The following is a 24,663-nucleotide window of genomic DNA, read 5'->3' as shown; positions in this document are numbered from 1 at the left end:
TCTCTGATACTTCTCTTTGGAACTCCAGTTAGGCATGTGGTGGACTTTCTCATTCTGTTCACTGCATCTCTCAGCCTCTATTCCATGCTTTTTACTTCTTTGTCCTTCTGTGCTGAACTCTGAATAATGTCTTCAAACGTGTCTTCCATTTAATTTATTCTGTGTCTCAAATGCTCTTTAATCTATACATTGAAATTTTTCCATTCAGCTTTTTTATTTATCATTTCTATTAGTTCTGGTCCATTATTTTTTAAGTATTTATTTATCTGGCCGTATCAGGTCTTAGTTGTGGCACATGGGCTTCTCCCCAGTGGTGGTGCACAGGTCCAGTAGTTGTGACTCAGGGTCTTAGTTGTTCTAAAACACGTGGGATCTTAATTCCCTGACCAGGGATCAAACTCATGTCCCCTGCATTGGAAGGCAGGTTCTTAACCAGTGGACCACCAGGGAAGTCACCTGGTCCATTCTTTTTTAAATCTGCTTGGTGAGTTTATGACCTCTCATTTCTTGCTTATATTTACAAACTTCTTTCTTTATTACACTGAAGTTCCTGTTTAGACATTGTAGAATTTCACGTCTGGTAATTGCAGAATCTGACCTCTTTGCAGGTCTGGTTCTGCTGTCTGTTGCTTCTGCTGGCCAGGACTGTTAGTGCCATGTTTCCTTGTTGTTGTTAGTTTCTCTGAGCTCTTCATTTTCCTTAGATACTTTCCTTTGAGAAGTATTTGAGGGATGGGTTGAAGTTGATTTTTCCAGAGAGGTTTTGCATTAACTTCTGCTGGTTGTCTTGGGGCACTCTCAAATAAAAAATCACTTTAAATTCATATTCTACCCAGAACTTGAATTCAGACTGCAAACCTGTGTGAGGTCCAGCTTATGAGTTCAGATTTCTACCCAGCCCAAGGTCAGGTTTCCTTGTGGTCTCCTTTTGGGTTGTGGGGCTATTTCTTGTTCATTGAAGGTGGGAGCCTTTTGGAGTCCCGGTTGTATGTAGGACCTGAGATATTTCTCCTGTTTGCTGAGCCATGTGCAGTTCTCATGGGAAACTTGGAATCCATAAGATGTGGCAGGAACCCATAGGGCAAAAGCCAGCTTTGCTGTTCTCTTACATCCCAAGGTTCCTGCTTTTGGTCTTTGAAGAATCCTTCCATTTTTACCAGTTCAGTAGTGTGTTTACAGTTTTTATATTTTATATTTTAAATAGGACATTAGTTGTTTCAGTTGAGAAGGTCAAGTAGGGTATCTGGTGGGCCATATTGCCGGAAGGTCTGTCTTCTTTCTTCTCCACTATAGCCTGTGGGGCAAGAATTGCTATTCCTTGTTCACAGAAGGCTCAGAAAGGACATGTAACGGGCTGCAGGCACATAGGGCTAGCTGGTGAGGGACTCGGAAGGAGTATATCCCTCCCCACCCCACTTCCCTACCTTTTCTCTCCCCAAAATAACTGTTGACCATTTTTCAGGAGTAACTTTATGCTCTCAAAGGATACAAGTTCCTACCAGAATGCTTTAAATAGCTGAGCAGCTTTGTAAAATTTGTTTATGAATCTATTGTTTATCTTCCTCGAGAGAGGAAATGGCTTCTGCATTTTTGGTGGCTTGTTTCTCCCGTGGTCACCAGCAACCTTCCTGCTTCGATCCCACTTGGCAAAGGCCTCCTAGACCCACAGCCAGATCCCGTGTGCACCTCGTCTAGACCCCAACTTCCTCTCATCTGCGTGCCCTCTCTCCTTCTAGCGTCTTCCCTCCCCTGAGCCTCTTTTCCACACACCCGCATCCCCATCCTTCCTGCTCTTAGTTTTCCTGTCTTCTCTTGGTGAGCCTTTCATCAGAGGGGAGACCACAGAGTAGGGTGCTTAGACTTTATGGGCTTGAACCCAGCTCTGCCACGTCCTAGCTTCACCTCTCAGCGCTTCAGTTTCTTCATCTGCAACATGGGGACCACAGACAGAGCGGTTCAAAGACTAAATGAGATGACGTGTGTATACAGAGCTCGTAACAAGAGCTTACAGTCTATCACAGGCACTCAGCCCATGGTAGTCAGTATCATTGTGACTGAGAAGAGACCCCTTCCGGGCTCACGCTTTTGTTCAGTGGAGGCAGAAATCTAGGGTCAATGTAATATTCCCAGCCTCACTGGGGTACGTTTTTTAAAATAATAATAATAATAATCTGAGGGAAAACAAAACACATCGGTCTAGCCAGTGTGCATCAGCTATAAACCATGAGTTCTAGAAATGGTCATTTCTAGAAATGGAACGCTTCAGCATCTTGGCCCTCCCTCCAGGTTGTTTTCTCTGTCATGGAACCATGAAGGGGCTGGAGTCTCGTGACCCCACTTACTGGGGAATTTTTCCCTTGTGGAGCCCCAGTCCCTCAGTCAGTGGACGGCACACCCACTCTGCTAGACATCTGTCCAGAAGGGGCAGGATGGGTAGTCTTCATTGTTCATTTTACGTCCATCCTTACAGCTTACATGACTACTTTTTATTTCACACTCCCTTTACATAAGTCAGTGACTTTGTATTATGCTTAGATTTGTGTCACTTCCTGATTCGGTATCTATCAAGCAACAGTGTTTTAGCACCTGCTATTTGTAGTAACTCTGGGGTTTGTACAGTGGGCAAATGTTATGAAAAATGCAGAGTTGCTTGAGACGCAAAAACTCTTCTGAGAAATAGTCTATTCATTTAAAAGACTTTATGACCAAAAAAATGCATAAAGGGAAAAACGCCTTCCAAAGATTAAGTGCCAGGTATTCAGAGTAGGTTTTCAAGGGGGACAGCCTTGTGTCCTCGACTGGGCAGGGAAGGCTTTCTGGGGAAGGCTAGGGAAAAGATTGGAGCTGGCCCCTGGGGAAAGGTAGGGTGAGGTGGCTAGAAAAGAAACCCGGTACACGGTCGATGTAGAAGTAGTGTGAACTGAGGTTTAGAGATGGGCATTCTCTGGAACCAGTGAGACCCAATGCTGTGCTTCTAGCCCCACAGGTGGCCTCCGTGACCCATCTTAGAAAGCCACGTCCATTAGCATACCAAGCTCCCTGACAAGTCCTGGAATTAATGTTTGACTGTGTTTCACCAGGTTTCCTGTGTTTAATCGCTCATGGCCAGTGAACATGATGGTCTTGAATGGATATGCATTTGCCTTTTTGCCTGTCTATAAAGGCTGCCAACTCACTTTTGTAAAGCAGGGATTGGTGACTTTAAATATTCAGTCTCTGAGGATCAAAACATTATTTGGAGTCAACTACTTATCTTCTTTCTCTGAGTATGGCTCAAATATCTAGGACAATGGGGGTTTCTAGGTGCCTGAGCATTGATGTTGCTGCACTCGGGACGGGGGCTGGCTCCCAAGATGTCCACCGACGTTCTTGACCTAGCTGAGGGGCCAGGCCAACCCCGCCCCACCTCCACCCAGCCTACAAACCTCAAAGTTTATTAACAGCCTCTCTCCAGATAATGATTCATGCTTCCTGTCCCTCCTCTGTTTTAGTTACTCAGGGCTGTGAGCCAAGATTGATTACTTACACCATCCAGCTGGCCTTGCCCATGGGGAGCTCAACTGGTAGATTAAATACTCTTCATTGGTTGACTTCACCTTGTCAGCAGAGCCCATACAGTCATACCAGGGTTTTTCCTAGACGCAGATGTGGAAACCCTTTCCAGAACCAGGAAGTCGTGACACATCACGTATGGGAGTATGTGAGGAGTTTGGGGGCTGGGGTTATGATGGTAGAGACGCAGGAGGCGCTCCGGGCACAGGACGCATATGCTGCCATGGCCTCATAGAAGCCAATGGAAATGGGTTCTCGGTTGAGTCTGTAAGTGCCTCTGTGGAGGCTGACCATCCTCTCCTCTGTTGGGTGGCTTTGGTTCTAAAACTATTTTAATAATCTGTATTATACTAGTCATATAGATTATTCTATTTTTTAATACTTATGTTATTGTATTTTTCCTCTTTTGGCAGTGCCTCATGGCATGTGGGATCTTAGTTCCCCAACCAGGGATTAAACCCATGCCCCCTACAGTGGAAACACAGAGTCTTAACCACTGGACCACCAGGGAAGTCCCTAGATTATTCTATTTAAAAAAAATTAAAACACTCCAGCTGGAGCTTCAGTCTGCTCCGATAACCTCCCCCACTCACTCACTTTCCTTTTCCAAAATACAGCAGAACTGAGACAGGCATCCAGGTGTCCTGACTCCTAGCGCTCCCCGCCCACCCAGGGAGCCAGAGTTTTTAAGCATCAGGTGTCAGTGGTAGAAAACCCTACTGCTTCAATATTCTGCCTCAAGGTTGCTGGGTGTCCCCTAAACAGGCAGGGTCTGGAAGGTTCTCCCAACTGAGCCCTTGCTGGTCGCAGGCAGTGGGAGCTTCTTGCAGCCCATCAGGTCCAGCCTCTTCATTCTGCAGAAGCTGAGTCTGAGATGCAGGGAGGGGAAGTCATTTGCCCAACAAGGTCACAGGGCCAGTCTCCTTTTCTGTTTGGCCCGGGTTATCTTTATATTGGGTTTGCATTTCCTGAATACGCAGCAACTGGGTGGGGGGTGGGGGCGGAGGGCAGGGGAAGTGGGCTTAGAAGAACCCCTTCTGAGAATGTTTAAATTTCCTGTGAGTGTCCCATGAAGAAGCAGATAATCTGTGTGCACATGATCCAGAGGAGGAGGGAGGCTTGGTTCTGGTCCAGAAGTCGGAGAGTGGAGGGAGAAGGAGGAGGACTAGTGGGAGAGACAGAGAGCCTGTGCTGCTGTCATCGGTGGAGTAGAAATAAACGGGGGTTTGTTCCTCTGCACTTCCATGATGCCTTCTTCTTTATGTTTTGGGAACACTCAAGTCATATGGAGGCTCTTGTTGGTCGTGTGTGGTTCCGAGGGCTTCTTTGGCCGATGACCAGGGGCCTCCGCTCTTTCTCCCTCAGGTTGGCGTCTTCCTGGCATGTGTGATCTTTTGGAACTCTCTTCCTCCTTTGGAGCTTCCATAGTTTAGCTCAAAACTCACAGAAAAACAACAGGTCTAGGACTGTTCTCCAAATGTCAAGGGTTGGCCTCCTTTTCCCCCTAACTTCTGGGAGGCTGGCATGGACTCTGAGGGACTTGGAGCTTCCACTAGAAAGGGTCTTGTTCACCCATCACGTGAGGTGGCAGATGTGGGCACCAAGGCCTGCTTGCCTGGGCCAGCCCTGCCAGACAGCGTGTCCCACGTCCCTTAAAGGGGGCCGTTGTTTGAGAGGCCAGGAGGCTATAACTGCAAGTAAGGAAATATCAGATATGGACACAGTTACTGCCAATTTCCTGGAATCTGAGAGCTGGAGCCCTCCTTGAAACAGGAAAGGAAGTAGATTATCTCCTTATTAGGCATGGTGGAGGGAATGAAATGTCTCTTTCCGGGTAACTGGGGCGGCACCCCTTTCAACTTCTTGCTTTAATGATAGCCATTAATATCCCTCAGCTTGAGGTGGCCACTCAAGGATTACCTCTCTTTCTTTCTCCTGGAGTCTGAGCAGTCTGTGAGCCAGACAGCCAGAGAGCAGAACACCTTCTCAGTTACCGGTAGCTTTGCTGCAGAGCTCGGCCTGACCCACGGCCACACGGAGTCCCTCTCAGGCACTGCCGAGTCACACTGACCCGTGGAGATCTGCAGGCCTCTCTTGCAGGGACCCACCTGCCCCAGAAGCATCCTTCATCAATGAGCAAGTCATGTGGGCCTGTGCGCCCCTTGCTTCTTCCTCTGCCTGGTGAACAGTGTACTAAATGGACATTAACCTTTCCACGGCCACTCTGGATCTTCCCTGGGGATAAAGGTGCATGTTCTCAGATGTGGTGGTGCTTTCAGGGGGGTGTTAGGGGAAGAGAGGTTACCTGTCACTACACCAGAGGGGCCCACACGGCTGTGGTTTTTCTCTCTTCCTTGCCGCGTCCACGTCTAGCCATTTCTGCCCCTGAGCGCTATGCTGCTCACTGAAACAAAAGGGAAGGCTGAAGGTTGCCCAGGAAACAAATAACTAAACATATTCAATCATCCCTGAGTCACTGAGCCTGATCTAAACTGTACCCAAGTCAAAACCAAACAGCAGAAACCCCACCCAGGCGGTGAGGCTCTTTTGAGTCCTCCCTGGGCACCACGCACGTTCCAAACCTTCTCCTGTTTAACCTTCACCCACAACCTGGAGCAACTAGGTGTTGTTACGCCCCTTTGACAGATGTCAAAACTGAGGCCCCAGAAAAACTCAAAAAAGAGATTAGATAGGCCTGCCCAGTTCTCACTTTACCATGGAATGTTAATGATTTGAACTCTGGTCTTCTGACTCCAGAGTCTGGTGCTTTGGGTGCCTCTGTAAGGGAAACGCCTGCCACATAATCCATTTTGTTTCTCTCCAGTGAGAAAAATTCCTGATGAGTTAAAAAAAAAAAAAAAAAAGGTTTCAGAGAACTGAAGCTAGCCTTTTAAACTTAACAAGAGAAAGATCTTGGGGTGTAAGTTGCATCAGATTCTTTCTCATACTTCCATAGCTGTATGCTGGATGGTTGAAGGCTGCCTGGAGCTGATGGCCAGGGCGTGTCTACACCAGGGTATAAGCCAGCTCTCCTTGACCCGTCAGAACTGGGGGGCGCTGCAGGGGTCCAGCTAGGGGAAGTAATTTTATTCTACTGCGATCTGTGATAGATGAACGAAGGACACCGCACGGTATCAGAGGACACTTCCTCCTGGCATCAGAGGGCTGGAGGTTTAACCCCCTGTCGCATGTGTGTGGCCATGGGTACATCATCACTTGCATGTGAGTTTCCTCATCTCTGAAATGGAGAAAGCAATTCTGAACTCACGGGCCTGCGGTGGGGACAAAATAGTGGATGTCGGAGCTTTGTCCAGTGCTTTCCAGAAGGCTACTGTTGGCCGTGAGGACAAGCACGCCCTCCCATGAACTCCTCACTGTCCTTACCAGAGACTCCACGTGGGCCAGAGGATTCGTGGCTGTGGCCTCAGGGGACGGGTCTGCTCTGAGCTCCACTGACCGCAGGCAGACACACCCACGGCCGCCAGGGCGGGTCAGTCTCCATGTCAGCCCTGACCTCCTCTTCCCAGGGCTGTTGGAGAGATGGAGCCACAAGCTTGTCACTCTTCTGTTCAGAAAAAGGCAAGAGAAAGAAAAGAAAGGGAGGAAGAAAGGAAAATTGATTTTCGTTGACCTGTGGCTTTTTCCCTTTTCTCCCCTCCTTGCTGTGACTGGGACTGCCACTTTTTTTTAAAAGATGTTCTGGGTGATGGAACATAATATTTAGACATGTTGAACTGACAGCTGATGGGCATGTTGTCAATACATCACCACAAATCATGTGGCCAGGGTTGGTGAGTGGGAGATTTGGGTGTGCGTGTGTTTGCACGCACACACTTGAATGATTTTAAGTGATCAGGGAAGGTCCCATGACCCTTATGGAAAGCAGCTCCCGTGGAAGGTTAGCCAGGGAGGTGGTGGGCTCTGAGGGTGGACGTGGGAAGTGGGCTTCCATTGTGAATGGAGGGAGCTCTTCTCTGTATGAGCCTGCAGAAGTGAAATGTCCCCCCTTCCTCTCTCTCTCCTTCCGTGTCTTGTGTCCTTAGCTCCCAGTGGGTGCCCTGTATTGTGCTGACCCCTGTAGGTACTCCTTAGAAGAGGTCCCCGTCTGATGCTGGAGGCAGATAAAACAGGTGGAACTGGGGCACTCAGTGGTGTAATCAAGATGCACAGCCTGAGTCTTGCCATTCTCAGTTGCCCTCCAGGCGTTCTTCCTCCTGTCTCCATCTTCACTTACCCGCTTGTCAGGGGATTCGCCAGCCTCTCTGAGCCTTGGAGCCCTTGGTCCAGCTGCCTCTGTGACAGCTCCTGTCATAGGTCTCAGAATGAAAGTGCTTTCGCGGTGCTCCGTCTTCACAGATGCAGATCTAGGCGTCATCTTGACACTCACTTCTCCCACACCCCTGTGCCCATTTCATCACTAAGTCCCGTCAGATTCACCCCCAGATGCCCCTCCATCACCACCCACATCCGAACTGCCTGGCTTGGACCGTCACTAAGCTTCCCCTGCATCCATCCAGTATCATCACTCACCCTCCTGCAGCCAGTTGTCCTGACCAGGGGTCCACAGATTATGGCCCGTGGGCCAATCCAGGCGCTGCCTGACTGTGTACAGCCCACGAGCTAGAAATGTTTTGTCCATATGGTGATTTGATGATATGGGACACTGACTTTGAACCCAATTAAACAAAATGTTATCCCTCCAAAAAATAACTCCATTCTTATTAGATCTACATTATAGAAAATCATACTCAATTACTCTTATATTTTGAGTTTCCTCAAGAAGTTTGTAGAAATTTGTTTTTCCTCTTATTATATATATTAATATATATATTATATATATATATATATATATATGTCTACATCATAACCTCAATTTTGCCTCCTGGCTGTGAAGCCTAAAATATATATTATCCAACCCTTTACAAGAAAGGTTTGCTGATCTGTCTTCCATCCTGTGGCCTTTGCTTAATGGAAATCTGATCAGTGACACATGTTTGTATACACACACACACACACACAAACACATACACACTGCTCAAAACCCTTTGCTTGTTCCTCAGTTGCTCTTGATGTAAAGATAAAACTCCTAACCTTTGATAACCCGGGGTGGTCTAGCCACTGCCCCCTCTCCAGTTTCACTGCTATGCTCCTGTTCTGGCCATTCTGGCCTTCTTTCTGCTCTTGTGTCCACCGCGTTCCCACCTGCCACAGGGCCTTTGCCCGTGCTGTCCTTGACTTTGTCTGGGAGGCAGCTTTCCACACTGTTTTTCCTGTTACATCCTTCTCATCCTGCAGGTGGCTGTATCACCAAGTTACACAGAGGATTCTCCCCGACCTTCTGCTGGGGTCACAGCCCCTGCTGAAACCCCTCATCACAGTCACAGACTTGAATCTGTCACTGACCCTCCCCCGTCCCTCGATAGCAGGCCCCTGACACCACATCTGGCACCCCTCTCACTGTGTCTGCTGTGCCTGGGACATAGCGGGCCCTCAGTAAAAACTTCATTTCATTGAATGTCTGAGAGTCAAGGAAGGTGTCATAAAAGATAGGTTTGAACAGGAGCTTGTAGGTTGAGAAGGAGGAGAAAGGGGAAAAGGGGATTTCAGGCAGAGGGACCAGTATTCTGGAGACTCTGTGTGGCTCCATGTAGGGGGTTCGAGACGTGTATGGGTGAATGGTGGGGCAAATCATTGAAAGAGGAGGTGAGGCCAAATTGTGTGGGGCCCTCTGCTAGGCTGAGCTCTATGGATGCTTCTCCTGTGGACAGAGGGTGCATTGGTGGTTTGAAGCAGAGAGGTGTTGTGGACAGTGGGCTAGAGGGGGTAAGGCTAGAGCGGGTGAGGCCGGCTATAAAGGACTGTTCTGTGGATTGGGACAGTGGGGATAAGAGAAGAAGGTGGTCAGGGAATGTTATGGAGGAGAGGCCAACCAGAATTGATAGCCGATTGGAAGTGGGGGAGGTGAGCTCTTGGGGTCCCATGTTTCCGATCCAGGCCCCTCCAGTATTTAAGATGAGCGGAGAGAGAGTTGTTGGGGTGCAGGTGGAGGGTGGACATCTGTGGAGGGGGTGAATACCTACAGCCCCCCTGTTCTCTGTGAAGTGGAGTTAGGGTCATCTGCTGAGACAATAAGCTTTTGAGGTTCAGGTCATAGGCTTTGGCCTCTTCTCTGTTTTGCAAGCAGAGGGTGCCGTGTCCCCTCTAAACTGTTGGGGGGTTCAACTCAGCCAGGAGCATCTGGGAGTTCAGGCTGGGGATTTCTATCCCAAACAGCTCCTTAGGGGGTTAAACAGGAACTCAAGGAGATCTTAAGAGACCTGTCTTTCCTCACCTGTTTCCTGAAACATGATGTCTAGATGTCAGCTTTGTCAGAAATTCTACCGTGAAAACCTTTGGAAAAAAGAGCTGCGCTCATCTCTGAAAATGTTCACCAAGGCCCTGCCCTACCCATCTCTGCTCTAAGCACCACTGGGAACCCAGCTCTTGGCCCCCAGAGGATCTGCACCCAACCTGAAGACATGTAACTGACACATGAAATGCACAGAGACAGGACTCCCCGGCGGTCCAGTGGTTTGGACTCAGCACTTTCAGTGCTGTGGGCCCGGGTTCAATCCCTGATTGCGGAACTGAGATCTCACAAGCTGTTCAATGTGGCCTGCAGAAGAAGAAGAAGAAATGCAGAGAGAATACTGCAGGAAGGTGTCATTCAGCAACATCATGTGTTTTTGTAGCGTATTAAAGCTCCCAAGACACTTTCACACGCAGGCAAAGGGGTCTTTAACCAACTCCTACCTCACGACCTTCATCCACAGCTCCCCAGACACCCACACACATAGCACCCACTCCCCCAAATGAGGTCGGGGGCCGAGCAAGCACCAACCATGTTCCCAAACCTTCTTGTGCCTGGGGTCCTTGTTCCTGTAGGCGCATCAGTTAATTCAGTGTGACGTAAGTCGACGACCTGTGGATGCAAAAGAGAAGGGAAGTTTGACAGTCTTGTTGACTGCTTTCCCTAAACACTGAGTGGGTCGGCTTTGGGTCAAACACTGCTCACGCCATCATGGAGAAGTAAGGGAGAGATGTAAAAGCAGAGGTATTAAGACAGTTCTGCCTCTATAGAACTTAAAGTCTAGCAATGGTGGAGAAATAGAACACCCAAGGTTCTGGTCTGGTTCTCGTCTGAGAACCGACCCGGAGGAATGACTTGTGTCTGGACCTACAGATCTTTGCCCAGGGCTTGGTCCTGACTTTCCCCGAGGCTGGGGCTCTGGGAACCCCATGCCTGCCTTCTTGCTTCAGCTGCTGGGGCCCCTGGTGGGTGCATCACTTCAGCCCTCTGATCTTAGAGCAGTCAAGGGAAGTTATTTTTTTACTGTTTGTTTATTGATTCAGCTGCATCGGTTCTGTGTTGCATCATGCGGGATCTTTCATTGTGGCTCGCAAGCTCTCTAGTTGTAGCACTTGGGCTTAGTTGCCCTGCAGCATCCACAATCTTAGTTCCCTGACCAGGGATCAAACCTGTGTCCCCTACATTGCAGGGCAGGTTCTTAACCCCTGGATCACCAGAGAAGTCCCAAGGAAAGTTATTTTGGCGGGAAATGGAGGCAGTGAGGTAATGAGAGCCAGTGACCAAGGGGACATCGGTCTTGAGTGAGTCCAGACAGGCTTGGGAGCTTCCCAGGAGGGATGGAAGGGTTACCAGAGGAGGGGGCAAACCTCACAAAGGGCAGGACCGCCTCTTGATCTCCTGAGCCCTCTCAAAAGCTGTTGGGTAGACGGAAGCCAGGCTCTGTGGTCTCACTATTGCACACAGAATGTCAACAGCGGGACTCAAAGGTGAATATTCACTTCCAACTTTTTTCCGTAATACTGGAATTCCTAGAAGCATCTGTAACTTAAAGCATATAGTTTTTCCTCAGTCTTGGTGTGTGCTGTCATTTGGGACAAGACCCTCCCAAAAGTGGTCTCAAAAGTGGTCGCGACAGCACGCATCGGTTCATCTCCTGCAGGGTGTCTTCCCTATTCCATCCCTGGGTCTGTCCACCCTATGCTTCCCCTCCCTCAACAGCTTCCCACGGGCTGTAGGAGCCTGGTCAGGGTGCCCTCTCCTCTGATGAGGAAGGCTGGCCTCCCTCGCTCAGCACGAGGACTAAGGAGGCATCGCCAGGGGCAGCCAAGCCACTGAGTCAGACTTCAGTCCAGGGGCTCCGGGGCGGTGGGAAATGAGAGGGGGTGCTGAGGCCCTGTGTCTGGCTCCACTGAGCGAACGGCTGCTTAGCACAGTGCCAGGTGTGGGGCCCAGGCTGGGTCCTGGAGACGAGCAAGAAGGGGCCTCCAGCTGCCCTCGATGAGTTCACCCCCGCTGGGAAGGTGGAGGCGGACTGAGGATGATCCGCCAGAACCCGGTTCACAGGGGCCCGGAGGAGGGACGGACTCAGGAAATGCCGCTGGGAAGGCCTCCAGCCCCAGACACCAGAGGTCCTTCTGGCTTGTTTCCTGATTCCCAGAATTCCCCCCAAAGTCTTAGAACTCTGGGCCAGAAGGGCCGTGGCATTGCCCCAGGCTGGGGCCGTGTGTTGACAGGACGGCCCAGAGTGGCACTGACGTCATAACCCGGGGTACCTCCCGTCCGAAACGCAGACAGAAGGGCCAAGTGTACATGTTAGTCGCTCAGTCGTGTCCAACTCTTTGCAACCCCATGGACTGTAGCCCGTCAGGCTCCTCTGTCTATAGGATTCTCCAGGCAAGAATACTGGAGTGGGTTGCCATTCCCTTCTGCAGAGGGTTTTCCTAACCCAGGGATCGAACCCAGGTCTCCTGTACTCTAGGCGGATTCTTTACCGTCCAAGCCACCAGAGAAGCCTGGAACACAGACAGAAGGACCAAGAGAGCGTTAGAAGCTTCATGCATTTATTTCCACACAAGGGAGCATCCCAGGCTTTGTGACCCAGTGAACTGTGGGCTGCTTACCAGAAAGAAGGGAGGTGGTTTCCCCTGATACACCAGCTCCTTCTCCAGGCCTTGGGTGTCCAGGGGCATTTGTTTTTTGAACAATCTAACATCTTCAACATCACGGACCAAAGCCAAGCCAGCTGCTCCATTTGTGAATTGAGCCCCTAACCATGCAGCCTACCTGGAATCCTGGGCGACATTGGGGATGGGGGCTGGTGCAACCCAGGGGCCAGTGCTGGCCCCCCCTCCCTTCCCCTGCAGAGGAAGTCAGTCTGTGCTGCTTGAACTGCTGGAGTCCCTCCCAGCAGCTCAGCCCGGGGTGCTGGGTGTGGGGCTTGAGTGATAGGAACAGAGTCCTCAGGTGCTTGACTTGTGTCTTCTTAGGTTTCTTGTTGCTGGGAGTGGGACCAGTGAATCTACATCTACCTGCCAGCCACCCCTCCTTCCCTCCATCTTCACCCCATGCTCCCTGGGGCTGCATCAGAGGGAAGCCTCCCAGCCTCCCAGCCCTTCCCTTCCCTGCCTGGGACAGCTGTGGGAATGGGGCTCCTTCTCTGGCTGCACACCCCCAGTGCTGATTCACGAGGCCTGAGCCTCAGGTCCTCAGGGGCAGGAGTGGAGGCTCCTCCCTGCAACCCTGGCCCAGACCCTTCCATCTGGTCACCCTGCCGAGCCCCTCCCTGAATCCCCAGCAGCAGGGGACAGGCCCACAGCACCTCCTGGGTTCTGGCTGGAGTGATCCTAGCCCCCTGCCAGGCTTTCCTCTGCCCCCTCCACCTCCTCCTTGTGAAATTTTTTGGCTCTTTAGGAAGCCTGGCACCTGCACCACCCCACCCCCACCCCCCACCAAGGCTGTGGGCTTCAAGACACAGGTTTGCAGGGCTTTGTCTCCCTTAGCAGGGCGCTGGCACAGTAGGTCCTCCATGTAAGTTTGCAGGAAGGAATACAGAAGATGAGGCCAGGCACAGATGCCAGTCTCCGGGCTGGGAGGCCAGTGGTCATGACCAAGTCATATCTCCTGGTGCAAAGTAGGTCTTCAAAATATGGTCACATGGCTCCTGAAATTCTCCCAGCAGCAGCTCCTTGGGAGGAAATAATCAGTGTTCAGATTGCCCAGGGACTCACGTGTGAATGGTTCAGGTGTCTCCCCATTCTGCCTTCTCTCTGCACATCTCTTGTCAACTTCCAACTAGCCCTTATCCCTTTTTAAAAATATTTGTTTGTTTACTTGGCCGTCTCAGGTCTTAGTTGTGTCATGCGGGATCTAGTTCCCTGACCAGGAATCGAACCCCAGCCCCTTGCATTGGGAGCGCAGAGTCTTAGCCACTGAACCATAAAGGGAAGTCCGACTAGTTTTTATTCCTAATCTCCCCACCTAGTCCCAGCCATTTGTCAAGGAGGGGTGATTTGAAAAACTGTATCCAGGAATGTATCAACAGGGTCCCCTCAGACCATGTCTGCCTCCTCCAGGAAGCCCCCCTAGACTCCTGAGGCCCCCCCTTTTCTCCCTGTGTCCTCAGCATCCACACTGCTTCATGCCAGCTAGGGTGAGAAGGAAGCGGCATGTGGCAGTCACGAGGGCTGGGGGTGGCGGTGTTAATTAACTCTCTGGTAGAACTCCTGTTGGCCCAGAGAGAGCACAGACAGTGAGAACTGCATCCCAGAAAGTGAAATAGCTCCCATCTCCATGCCCTGGTGGAGAGCCGGCCCCAGAAAGCAAAGTGCAGACTCTCCAGGCTGGGAGTCAGGCTTCTTCCTGGTTCCTGGGGCTTGGGAGGAAGCAATTGATGTTACAGGGTGAGACTGAAAGATGGAGAAATAAATGTCTCTTGGTGTCCAAAGGAAGCCTTGTGCATCTGCCCAGGGCTGAGAGTCAGCATGAGCAGTGGGGGCGGGAGGGAGCAAGGACGGGCCAGGCACTCTGCGTGGAGGAAGACTCAGCTCTAATCGCTGGCATTGGCAGAACTGGTCTGCAGTAATTGGGTTACTGGATTATAAAACACCCACTGGCTTTATTTAGAAGACTAATCAGAAAGCATTTAGAACAACAGCGTTGCTAGAAAGGAGACCATGAGCCACGAGTCCATGTCTTGGAGAACTGCCCTTGGCTTCTGCCTCCTTCGGGGAACAGGATTCCAGGAGGATCCAAGTTAAGCTCCTTTGACAGACCTGAGAGGAAGTCTTGTCTAAGACCGAAGCCAAGTCACTAGGGGAATTGTGTGTATAGTCCCTGAAGGATAGCCTGGTGTCAGAAAAAGGAAAATCTTTTTGGTTTTTCTTCCTCAAACAAGCAGTGGTGGTCTGGCGGGAGCCGGGTGTTACCCTGAATTGTAAGCAAACGAGTCTTGCTGAACCGTTGGCCAAAGTCAACTTCCTCTGTCTCTCTCTGATTCAGAGGATGGTCCTTTCCATCCTTCTTTGCAGACTGCGTCCTGTCTCCTGTACCCCCGGGGGGCTTAAGGGGAGGGGAGAGGGACTCTGATGCACTAGAGCAAGAGGTCAACATGCTGGGGCTGGGACCAAATCCAGCCCCCGCCTGTCCTTGAACAGCCTGTGGGCCCAGAAGGGTTTTTCACGTTGAAGAAAAATCCAAAAAAGAACACTGTTTCTTGACATGTGGAAATTATATAAAATTCAGTGTCCATAAATAAAATTGCGTTAGAACACAACCACACATTTATATATGGTTTATGGCTGCTTTCGCACTGCAGCCGCAGAGCTGTGACAGACATTGTATGGCCCACAAAGCTGAAAATATTTACTCTCTGGCCCTGTACAGAAAAGCCCTGTGCTAAAACATCTCCGGAGAGCCTTCTTACTATGTGCAGCATTCCATGACTCTGGCACCGTAGCACCCTGGGAAAATAGTAAATTCTGGCCCTCGGTCCATGTCAGAGGCATAGGAATCTGGGGGTGAAGTGCTTTAGGCCTCATTTGCCTGACTTGGCATTGCAGCTCATGGAGTGTCTATTGAGCATCAGCTGTGTCCCAGTCTCTGGGGATCCAAATGGAGAGGATGCTGTCCCTGCCTTAGAAGGACTGGACAGCCAATGCGGGCATAACACCAAAGCAGGTCGTTTGACTCTAATGCTTCAGAGAAATCAGAGCGAGCATCTCAGGTTCTGAGCACGCAGTGTTTTTGTTGAGCTGAATCCAAAATCCTGGAGTCTTGTTCTAAGGAAGGACTTGACCAAAGAATTGTGAAAGCAGTTGTTCTGTTAATTCATTCATGAATGAAAAAGTTCCAGGTGCCAGTTACCCAATAAGAAGTGTTATACATAATGAGAAAAGCAGTTACCTTATTAGCAAAATAATAAAGACTTGAATCTTGTGTTAGTATTGTAACAGTCCTGTGGGATTGAGTAGCCCACCAAGAAGAACGGTTTCCAGGTTTTAAGTGTTTTATTTAAAAACATTTGACCAGATGCTAAACTGTGGGCCTGGTGTGCTGCTGCCTGTGTAAATGGGGGTAGGGGTGGGGGTGTGTACAAGCATTCTTGTATGAGCAAAAGTGTCTCTAGAATATACAAACCTGAGTGATTGTCTGGAGGGGTACTGACTGTCTGAAGTACCCTTTATAAAAATTTTGCTCTAACTTGTCATTTTCAAGCATTTATTTGAGATTGTTTTCACTCTTTTGTATGCTCTTTTATACCTTTTGAATTTTGAACCATGTGAATTTAGTATCTATTCAAAAATATATAAACTTAATGAAATAAGTAGCATATGGTTTTGCTGTTACCTCAGTACATCTCCCTAGGGAAGTCATTTTTCCTCTCTTCCATTCAGTATATGATTCTTTTTTTTTTTTCCATTTTGTGATATCTGTATTCACTTTTTTAAGTTAATTTTTTAACTAGAGGATAAGGAAATGGTAACCCACTCCAGTATTCTTGCCTAGAAAATCCCATGGACAGAGGAGCCTGGCATTCTACAGTCCATGGGGTTGCAGAAGAGTCGGACATGACTTAGCAACTGAACAACTGCTTTACAATGTTGTGTTGGTTTCTGCTGTACAAAAATGTGAATCAGTCATAACTGTATATATGTGTGTATATACACACATACGCATATATATAAATATATCCCCTCCCTCTAGAGCTTCCCTCCCACCAATAGCCAGGACAAGGAAGCAACCTAGATGTCGATCAACAGATGAATGGATGAAGAAGTTTTGGTACATATGTATGATGGAATATTACTAAGCCATAGGAAGGAACAAATGTGAATCAGTTGAACTGCGGTGGATGAACCTAGAGCCATTATACAGAGTCTATGATTTTTGATTGCCTATACTGTGAGACATGTAGTCTTCTAGGTCTGGAAGTTACAGACAACCTTCAACTTGAGAGGGCATCAGATTGAACAGGAGGGCTTATTAAAACACGGACTGCCAGGACTTCCCTGGCAGCCCAGTGGCTGGTAATCTGTGCTCCCAATGTCGGGGGTGGAGGGGCTCAGGTTTGATCCCTGGTCGGGAAACTGGGATCCTGCATGCTGCACGACATAGCCAAAAAGAAATGTTTTTTTAAAAAAAGCACAGACTGCTGGGCCCCACCCCACCCCCCACATTCATTGGGTCCGGGTGAAGCTCAAGAATCAGCATTTACCCAAACTCGTGTATACACAATGGAGAAACGACAAGGTCCTACTGTAAGGCACAGTAGGAACTATAATCTATAATCCCTGTGATAAACCAAAATGAAAAAGAATATGAAAAAAGAATGTGTATATATGTTTTTATATATATATATATATATATATGTAACTGAGTCACTTTGATGTATAGTAGTAATTAGTGCAACATTATAATTCAACTATATGTCAATAAAAAACAAATTTAAAGGGAAAAAAAAAAGAATCAGTTCCCAAGTGATGCTGATGCTGCTGGCCTGGGAAAAAACACTGTGGGAGCCCCGCCTCTTGACTTTCTAGCGTTTTCTGCTTTCTAGGGTTCTTTATAAATAAACTACGTTCCCAGTTCTGAAATTATCCACAAATAACGGATACAGTAGCTCAGAACACCAAGTAATCCCTCTTGCACAGCAGTCTGGGAACACAACAGAGCAGACAGGTCAATAGACATAAAATTATCTAGCTTCCCTTCCACCCACAGTGTATAATGTAGAGACACGGAGTCAGATCATGGTCAGAGGCTGGTGAGTTTCAATAAGTAATTCTTCCTGGGGGAGGTGCGGTGGTGCAAGGCTTTCGAGGAAGGTTACGTGGTGAGGTTTAAGCCAGGCAGGACATTCTGATATCACCAGGGCTAATGCCCACTGGATAACACTGCTGGACATATTTTTTTTTTTTCCATTTATTTGGCTGTGTGGGGTCCCAGTTGCAGCATGCAGGATCCTTAATTGTGCATGCAGAATCTTTAGTTGTGGCATGTGGGATCCAGTTCCCCAACCAGGGATCAAACCTGGGCCCCCTGCATTGGGAGCTTGGTGTCCCAGGGGCCACCAGGGACATCCCTGAAGATCATTTTAAGACCCCCACAATTTATCCCTGACCATACAAATTTAGCCTGATCATCAGTGAGTTCCTCACAAGGATGTGAAGCCTCAGCATGGACCCCTGCACCTGATTCTTTGCCTTTGTGCATGTTCCCACAGGTGGAATTCCCCTGCTGGTCCTCTCAGCTCTGTAAACCCTATTTGTCCATCAGGACCAGGTAAAATATAATTGTTCTTTATGAGGATTTAATACTCGCTCAGCCTACACCGAATAACTTTTCCTGTTTATCAGTTCACTAGGACACTTGATCATTGTTCTCTTAATTTTTTTTCCATTTATTGATTCACGCGTTCAATAATATTACCCCTCTATCAAGAAATTCTTATCAGAGGGCCTACCATATACTGGGAATTATGGTAGATTTAGGGAATGGAATCATAGGCAAGGAAAAAAAAAAAAAGGCATGGTCCCTGCCCTGGTAAGAGAAAGATCCATGAATCAAATAATTAACACTGGTGGAAATACAGTTACAGGCTGAGAAGAGTGGTCTGAAGGAAAAGGATATGGTTTTATGAGAACATAAAAGAAATGACCCTGATGTAGCCTTGGGAGTTGAGGTTAGGATAGACTTTCTAAGAAAGTATAGTTTGGGCTGAGAACTGAAGGATGCCCAGGACTTGGCTGGATGAAGAGGTGAAGAAGGGAAGGGGAAAGCTCTCCAAATTGGGGAGGGGCAGTATGTGCAAAGGTCCTGTTGTAAGAGACAGCTTGGCAGATTCATGGAACCTGGTCACTCTGGGAGACCAGAGTGACTGGGAATGTGGACAGGGCGTTGGTGGGGAGAACAAGGAGAAAAGGGTTATATCCTGAGGCTGGGAACAAACCATGGGGAACCCTGTCAGCCCCATTATGATTTTTATTTTAAACTGAATGGTACTAAAGATGTCATGGAAAGGTTTTAAACAGTGGGATGATGTTATCACAGTACATTTCGGAAAGTTTATTCTGCTGCTGCTGTGCGGAGAATGGACATGACTGAAAGCAGGGAGATGACCAATCAGAATGCTTTGGGGATAGTGCAGAAGATAAATACAGTGCCCTGGACTAGGGTGCTAGTAGTGGAACCAGAGGAAAGTGGGTCGAGTTCAGAAAATACTAGGTGGTAAATTAATGGGTCGTGGTGGTTGGTTAAGGGGGAAGCAAGAGTCAAGGGTGAGACTTTGTTTTGGTTTGTTTTCTTAAAATATTTATTTATTTAGGCAGTGCTGGGTCTTAGTTAGGCTTCCTAGGTGGCACTAGTGGTAAAGAACCCACCTGCTAATGCGGGAGACATAAGAAACACAAGTTCAATCCCTGGGTCGGGAAGATGCCCTGGAAGAGGGCACGGCAAGCCACTCCAGTGTTCTTGCTGGGAAAATCCCATAGACAGAGGAGCTAGCTATGGACAGAGGATTCTTGTGTTCTTGCTGGGAAAATCCCATGGACAGAGGATTCTAGCAGGCTAGAATCCATAGGGTCACAGAGTCAGACATGACTGAGCTACTTAGCCTGCACACACTCAGGGGTCTTAGTTGTGGCCTGCAGGATCTTTTTTTTTTTTTTTTTTTAATGTGGGATCTAGTTCCCTGACCAGAGATCAAACCCGAGCCCCCTTCACTGGGTGCGTGGAGTCTTAACCACTGGACCATCAGGGAAGTCCTAAGGGCTTTGAAGGAGCATCCATTTTGGGGGAGATGATGTTGAGTTTGCTTTGAATTTAGAAATGGGGGTGTGGAGTAGGCAGCTGATCAGGAGGTCAGACCCTCTTAGGGAGTGGTCGCTGGGAGTCCTCAAGGCTTCATCTTCAGGGTCTGCTCCAGCCATGTTTAGCCAGCCTTTGTCCCACCCCACTGCTTTCCTTGTTCCACCCTTCATTCCACCAAACCAAATGCCTCACCCTGAATTTGTCCATCTCCATCTCTTCTCATTCAGAAAGGGACAGAGACCAACTTAGATTTGCTTCCAGTTGGAGGTGGGGGGATCTTCAAAAACTTCCTGCTTAAAATCCCCCATAAAAGGATATTGTAAAACCATTTACCCCCTCACACATTTTTAAGTTTACATCTACATTTTTTATCATATGTCTACAGAAGATGCAATTTCCAGTACATTGTAAACACTGATATTTTTAAGTAAAACTATGATATCACTCTTTTAAATTTATCCAGTGGAATCTAAACACCATGGAATTTGATACCCACATCATCCATTTTAAAAATGTATGAACATGTTCTTCATTAATAGTCAGTATTCCTTTTTGTCCTGAAATTTTATTTCTGTTTCACTTCCCCTGTGGAATTTTATCCTAATGTAATATGTTTTTTGTCCCTAAAACTCTGTGATTTGTTTCCCTATCCTAATTTTTTGTAACAATTTTATATGAAGTTAAAACTTTTAAAATTTCCTGAAATCATAAAGTTCTAAGTTCTAAAATTTTCTTCCTGTTTGAGTTATCATTATAATGATTATTAAAAGTGTGCAGTTATCAAGATAGCATAAAGGATATTCTAATTTGGATAAATAATACACATAAAAATTAAAATTATATTGAAAATATACCTTAGATGGTGATGCTGGAGACTTTTTAAAGAGAGTAACATTTGATTGTTTTTCATGTAAACACACTTTTTTGTTTGCGGTGTTGGGGGGTTTTTTTGTCTGAAGTATAATTAATTTACAGAGTTGTGTTAATCTCTCCCGTATAGCACAGTGGCTCAGTTTTACACATTCTTTTTTAAACATTCTCTTCCATCGTGGTTTATCCCAGGAGACTGGACATAGTTCCCTGTGCTAAACAGTAGGACCTTGTTGTTTATCCATTCTCAGTGTGGTAGTTTACATCTACCAGCCCCAAACTCCCAGTGCATCCCTCCCCCACCCGCCTCCCCTGGCAAACACAAGTCTGAGCTCTATGTCTGTGAGTCTGTTTCTTTTTTGTAGTTAGGCTCATTTGTGCTACATTTTAGATTCCACATATAAGTGATGTTACATGATATTTGTTTTTCTCCTCTGACTTACTTCGCTCGGCATGACTATCTAGAGTTGCACCCATGTTGCTGCAAATGGCATTAGTTTGTTCTTTTCTGTGGATGAGTAGCATTCCTGTGTGTGTGTGTGTGTGTGTGTGTGTGTGTGCACACGCACCACATCTTCTTTATCCTTTCAGCTGTCAATGAGCATTTAGGTTGTTTCCATGCTTTGGCTAAGTCATTTTTTATTGACGTACAACATATACACATGTGATGAAGTCCGAGTGAGCAACTCAGGTTATCACAGAGTAAGCGCACCACCACCCATGCAGCTGTCACCCAGGTCCAGAGGTAGACTCTTGCTGGTGCTGGGTTATTTCTTCTTTTTTGTGTGTGTGTGTTTTTTTTTAATCTGTCCATGGAAGAATACAGTTTGTTGCATAAGATATGAGACACAGGCTGGCATCTATTATATTTCTATTTTTCATTTATATAGATGTAAACACGGAAAAGCCTCATTCGTATAAACTAATAGATAAAAAATAGGAGTTTTATTAAAGTGGTGTCAGCTCAGGGTTCTTGATCTGCTTCTGAGTTATGTACCAAAAATCACATAGTGATCTATCACTGACAATTGTATTTTAATTACTTCTACTGGGCCTTCCTAATGAAAAACAAGAATTGGAAACCACCCAGCTTGCAAATAAGATTTACTACTTATTTATTAGAGTGTCTCACTTTCAGGGTCCTGAGTGTGGCCTCAGTGGTTGTGGCACAGGGGCCCAGTTGCTCTGTGGCATGTGGGTTCTTCCTGGATCAGAGATTGAACTCGTGTCCCCTGCATTGGCAGGCAGATTCTTAACCACTGGACCACCGAAGAAATCCCCTAGTTCATGTTTCTAAGAGAGGGAACTTGATTGGCTCAGCCTATTTGTTTATCTACTTATTTATTTATTTATTGAGCCCAGGCACATCATAGACTTCTGGCCAGGTGATCAGCACTGTGCACGAATGTTTCTTTGAGCAGGGATACCAAAGGATCAAGTGGCTGTGTACTGACATGCACTGCTCTTCTTTGAAACTGTTCTTCTGCTAGAAATATACCCTCCAGCCTATGAGTTCCATATCTGTTATTTTTCCCTTTCTGTTACATGCGTCTCTTTCCTCCTCATACTGTAATTATTCATGGACCAACTCCTTTTTCCACTGTAAGCTCCTCGAGATCTGGCCCATGTCTTAATCATTCCCTTAAGCATTGTGTCTTCCACTTAGTAAATGTCTGTGTCTAATAAGTGTTTGTTGACCAGATGAATTGATTTATGAGTGTCTTAAACTTCTTCATATCCTTTTAGGCCCTACAGTATTGCTGGGCTTTCAATAGTAGGGTCCCAGAAGAACGGATGAATTAATCAGTGAGCAAAACAATGAATTAACGAATCGATGAGCTAATGAGCCGTTTAGCAATGGCTTGAAATTAAGAGAGTTTACATCTCACGTGAGGGTCAAGATCTGCGGAATCAGTGTAAAGGTGTGGCGTGTATGAAACTGGCTATTTGTAATCCAGGCTCCCGTTTTGTGTTTATTCCTCTAAGAGTCGTGGTAGATACAGTTGCTCATTGCAAAACATCCAAGTAAGTCCTGTCCTGTCCTTTGCAACTTGTCTTGCAGGTGTGAGCAGCATCTCTTCACCACGGTGGCATTTGGTCCGTCCCTTAGCCCGGGTGAGGATGTAAAACCCCTCGCTCTGCACATGCGTGGTAGAGGCCAACGGGAACACCTGGCTGCAGCCACGGTCACGGACATGTCAGCCGTGGAGTAGTGTGGACGCTTTCTCTCTGCTTCTCAGGGTTTCAGTCCTTTCGGGTTTGTGTCATTGACCTTTTTGTATGGTTTTGTGGCTGGACGTTCACAACCAGGGCAGGCACCATGGGGGACCAGCAGCTGTACAAGACCAACCACGTGGCCCACGGTGGTGAGAACCTTTTCTACCAACAGCCACCACTTGGCGTCCACGGCGGGCTGAACCACAACTATGGGAATACAGTGCCCGGGGCTGGAATGGATGCCCCTCAAGCATCACCCATCTCCCCCCACTTCCCTCAAGACACTCGGGATGGTCTAGGCTTGGCTGTTGGCTCCAAAAACCTTGGCCAAGTGGATACCTCGAGGCAGGGAGGGTGGGGAGGCCACACAGGGCCTGGAAACCACGTCCAGCTACGTGGCAACCTCACCAACTCGAACATGATGTGGGGGGCGCCGACCCAGGCGGAGCCCACTGATGGCTACCAGTACACCTACTCGCAGGCCAGCGAGATCCGGACCCAGAAGCTCACCAGCGGTGTCCTGCACAAGCTAGACTCTTTCACCCAGGTGTTTGCCAACCAAAACCTGCGAATTCAGGTCAACAATATGGCCCAGGTGCTGCACACCCAGTCGGCGGTGATGGATGGAGCGCCTGACAGCGCCCTCCGCCAGTTGCTGTCCCAGAAGCCCATGGAGGCCCCAGCACCGGCCCTCCCGTCCCGCTACCAGCAGGCGTCCCAGCAGCCTCACCCTGGTTTCACCGGTGGGCTATCCAAACCGGCTCTCCAGGTCGGGCAGCACCCGAGCCAAGGGCACCTGTATTATGACTACCAGCAGCCACTGGCCCAGATGCCGGTGCAGGGAGGACAGTCGCTGCAGGCCCCCCAGATGCTATCCCAGCAGATGCAGCAGCTGCAGCCGCATCAGTATTACCCGCCGCAGCAACAGCCACACGCTGGGCAGCAGCGGGTGTCCATGCAAGAAATGCAGCCACCGCCGCAACAGCAGATTCGCCCGCCACAGCCCCAGCCCCAGCCGCAGGCGCGGCAGGGTTCAATGCAGATACCTCAGTATTACCAGTCCCCACCCATGATACAGCCTTTGCCAGAGCCGCAGCAGCCCCAGATGCACCTGCAGCCCCCTTCGTATCACAGGGACCCCCACCAATACACCCCGGAGCAGGCACACGCAGTCCAGCTAATTCAGCTGGGCTCCGTGCCCCAGTACTACTACCAGGAGCCCCAGCAGCCCTACGGCCACCCCATGTACCAGCAGAGCCACCTGCCTCAGCACCAGCAGCCTGAGGACGGTCAGCCCAAGACTTATCCAGGCGACAGGCAGGCCCAGGCCATGCTGAGCTCCCACGGGGACCTGGGGCCTCCAGATACAGGAATGGGAGACGCGGCCAGCTCCGACCTGAACCGGGCCAGCAGTGCCCTCCCGCACCGGCCGCTCCTGTCCCCCGGCAGCATCCACCTCAACAACATGGGGTCTCAGCACCAGCAGCTGTCTCCCAGTGCCGTGTGGCCCCAGGTATCCTCAGAGTGGACGTTAATCCCGGGATCACAGGGTGCGCGTGCGCCAGCCAGAGCTGAGTCCAGTGCAGTGCCTAGTCCCATCCTCCAACCCCCTCCAACACTTTCGTTCTTTTCTTTATTCCACAAACATTAACCAGACACTGTGGAATACGAAATCAATTGTGACTCAGTCTTTTTCCCGTACAACTTATAATCTCACTAAAGAGGTGGCCAAAATATATATCAGGTCCCCAGTGATGCATGTCATGGTCAAGGCCTCATCAGGTGCCCAGGGACCACACAGTGGGGATGTCTTGTACCCCTTAGGTCTGTATCCTTAGGGGACTTCCTATGAAATTGTTCCCTTCTGG

The 24,663-nt window shown here is 48.5% G+C and overlaps 1 protein-coding gene across 15 annotated transcripts in view; it reads left to right on the top strand.

Moving 5' to 3' along the window:
* The window catches only part of TRERF1 (transcriptional regulating factor 1), a 206,822-nt gene that overhangs the window by 143,753 nt on the left and 38,406 nt on the right, over positions 1-24,663 (top strand). For 14 of the 15 annotated variants that reach the window (XM_043449367.1, XM_043449362.1, XM_043449374.1 and 11 more), the window contains one exon: positions 22,641-24,308. In XM_043449367.1, coding sequence (XP_043305302.1) covers positions 22,899-24,308 — 1,410 coding nt within the window. In that variant the 5' untranslated portion in view covers positions 22,641-22,898. Of the gene's footprint in view, positions 1-18,122; positions 18,182-22,640; positions 24,309-24,663 lie in introns of all 15 variants that reach the window. The other variant, XM_043449361.1, reaches the window with a different exon arrangement.

The sequence above is a fragment of the Cervus canadensis genome, chromosome 28 (assembly GCF_019320065.1).
Source record: "Cervus canadensis isolate Bull #8, Minnesota chromosome 28, ASM1932006v1, whole genome shotgun sequence".
NCBI classification, from domain to species: domain Eukaryota; kingdom Metazoa; phylum Chordata; class Mammalia; order Artiodactyla; family Cervidae; genus Cervus; species Cervus canadensis.
This window is presented reverse-complemented; position numbering and strand designations above follow the sequence as displayed.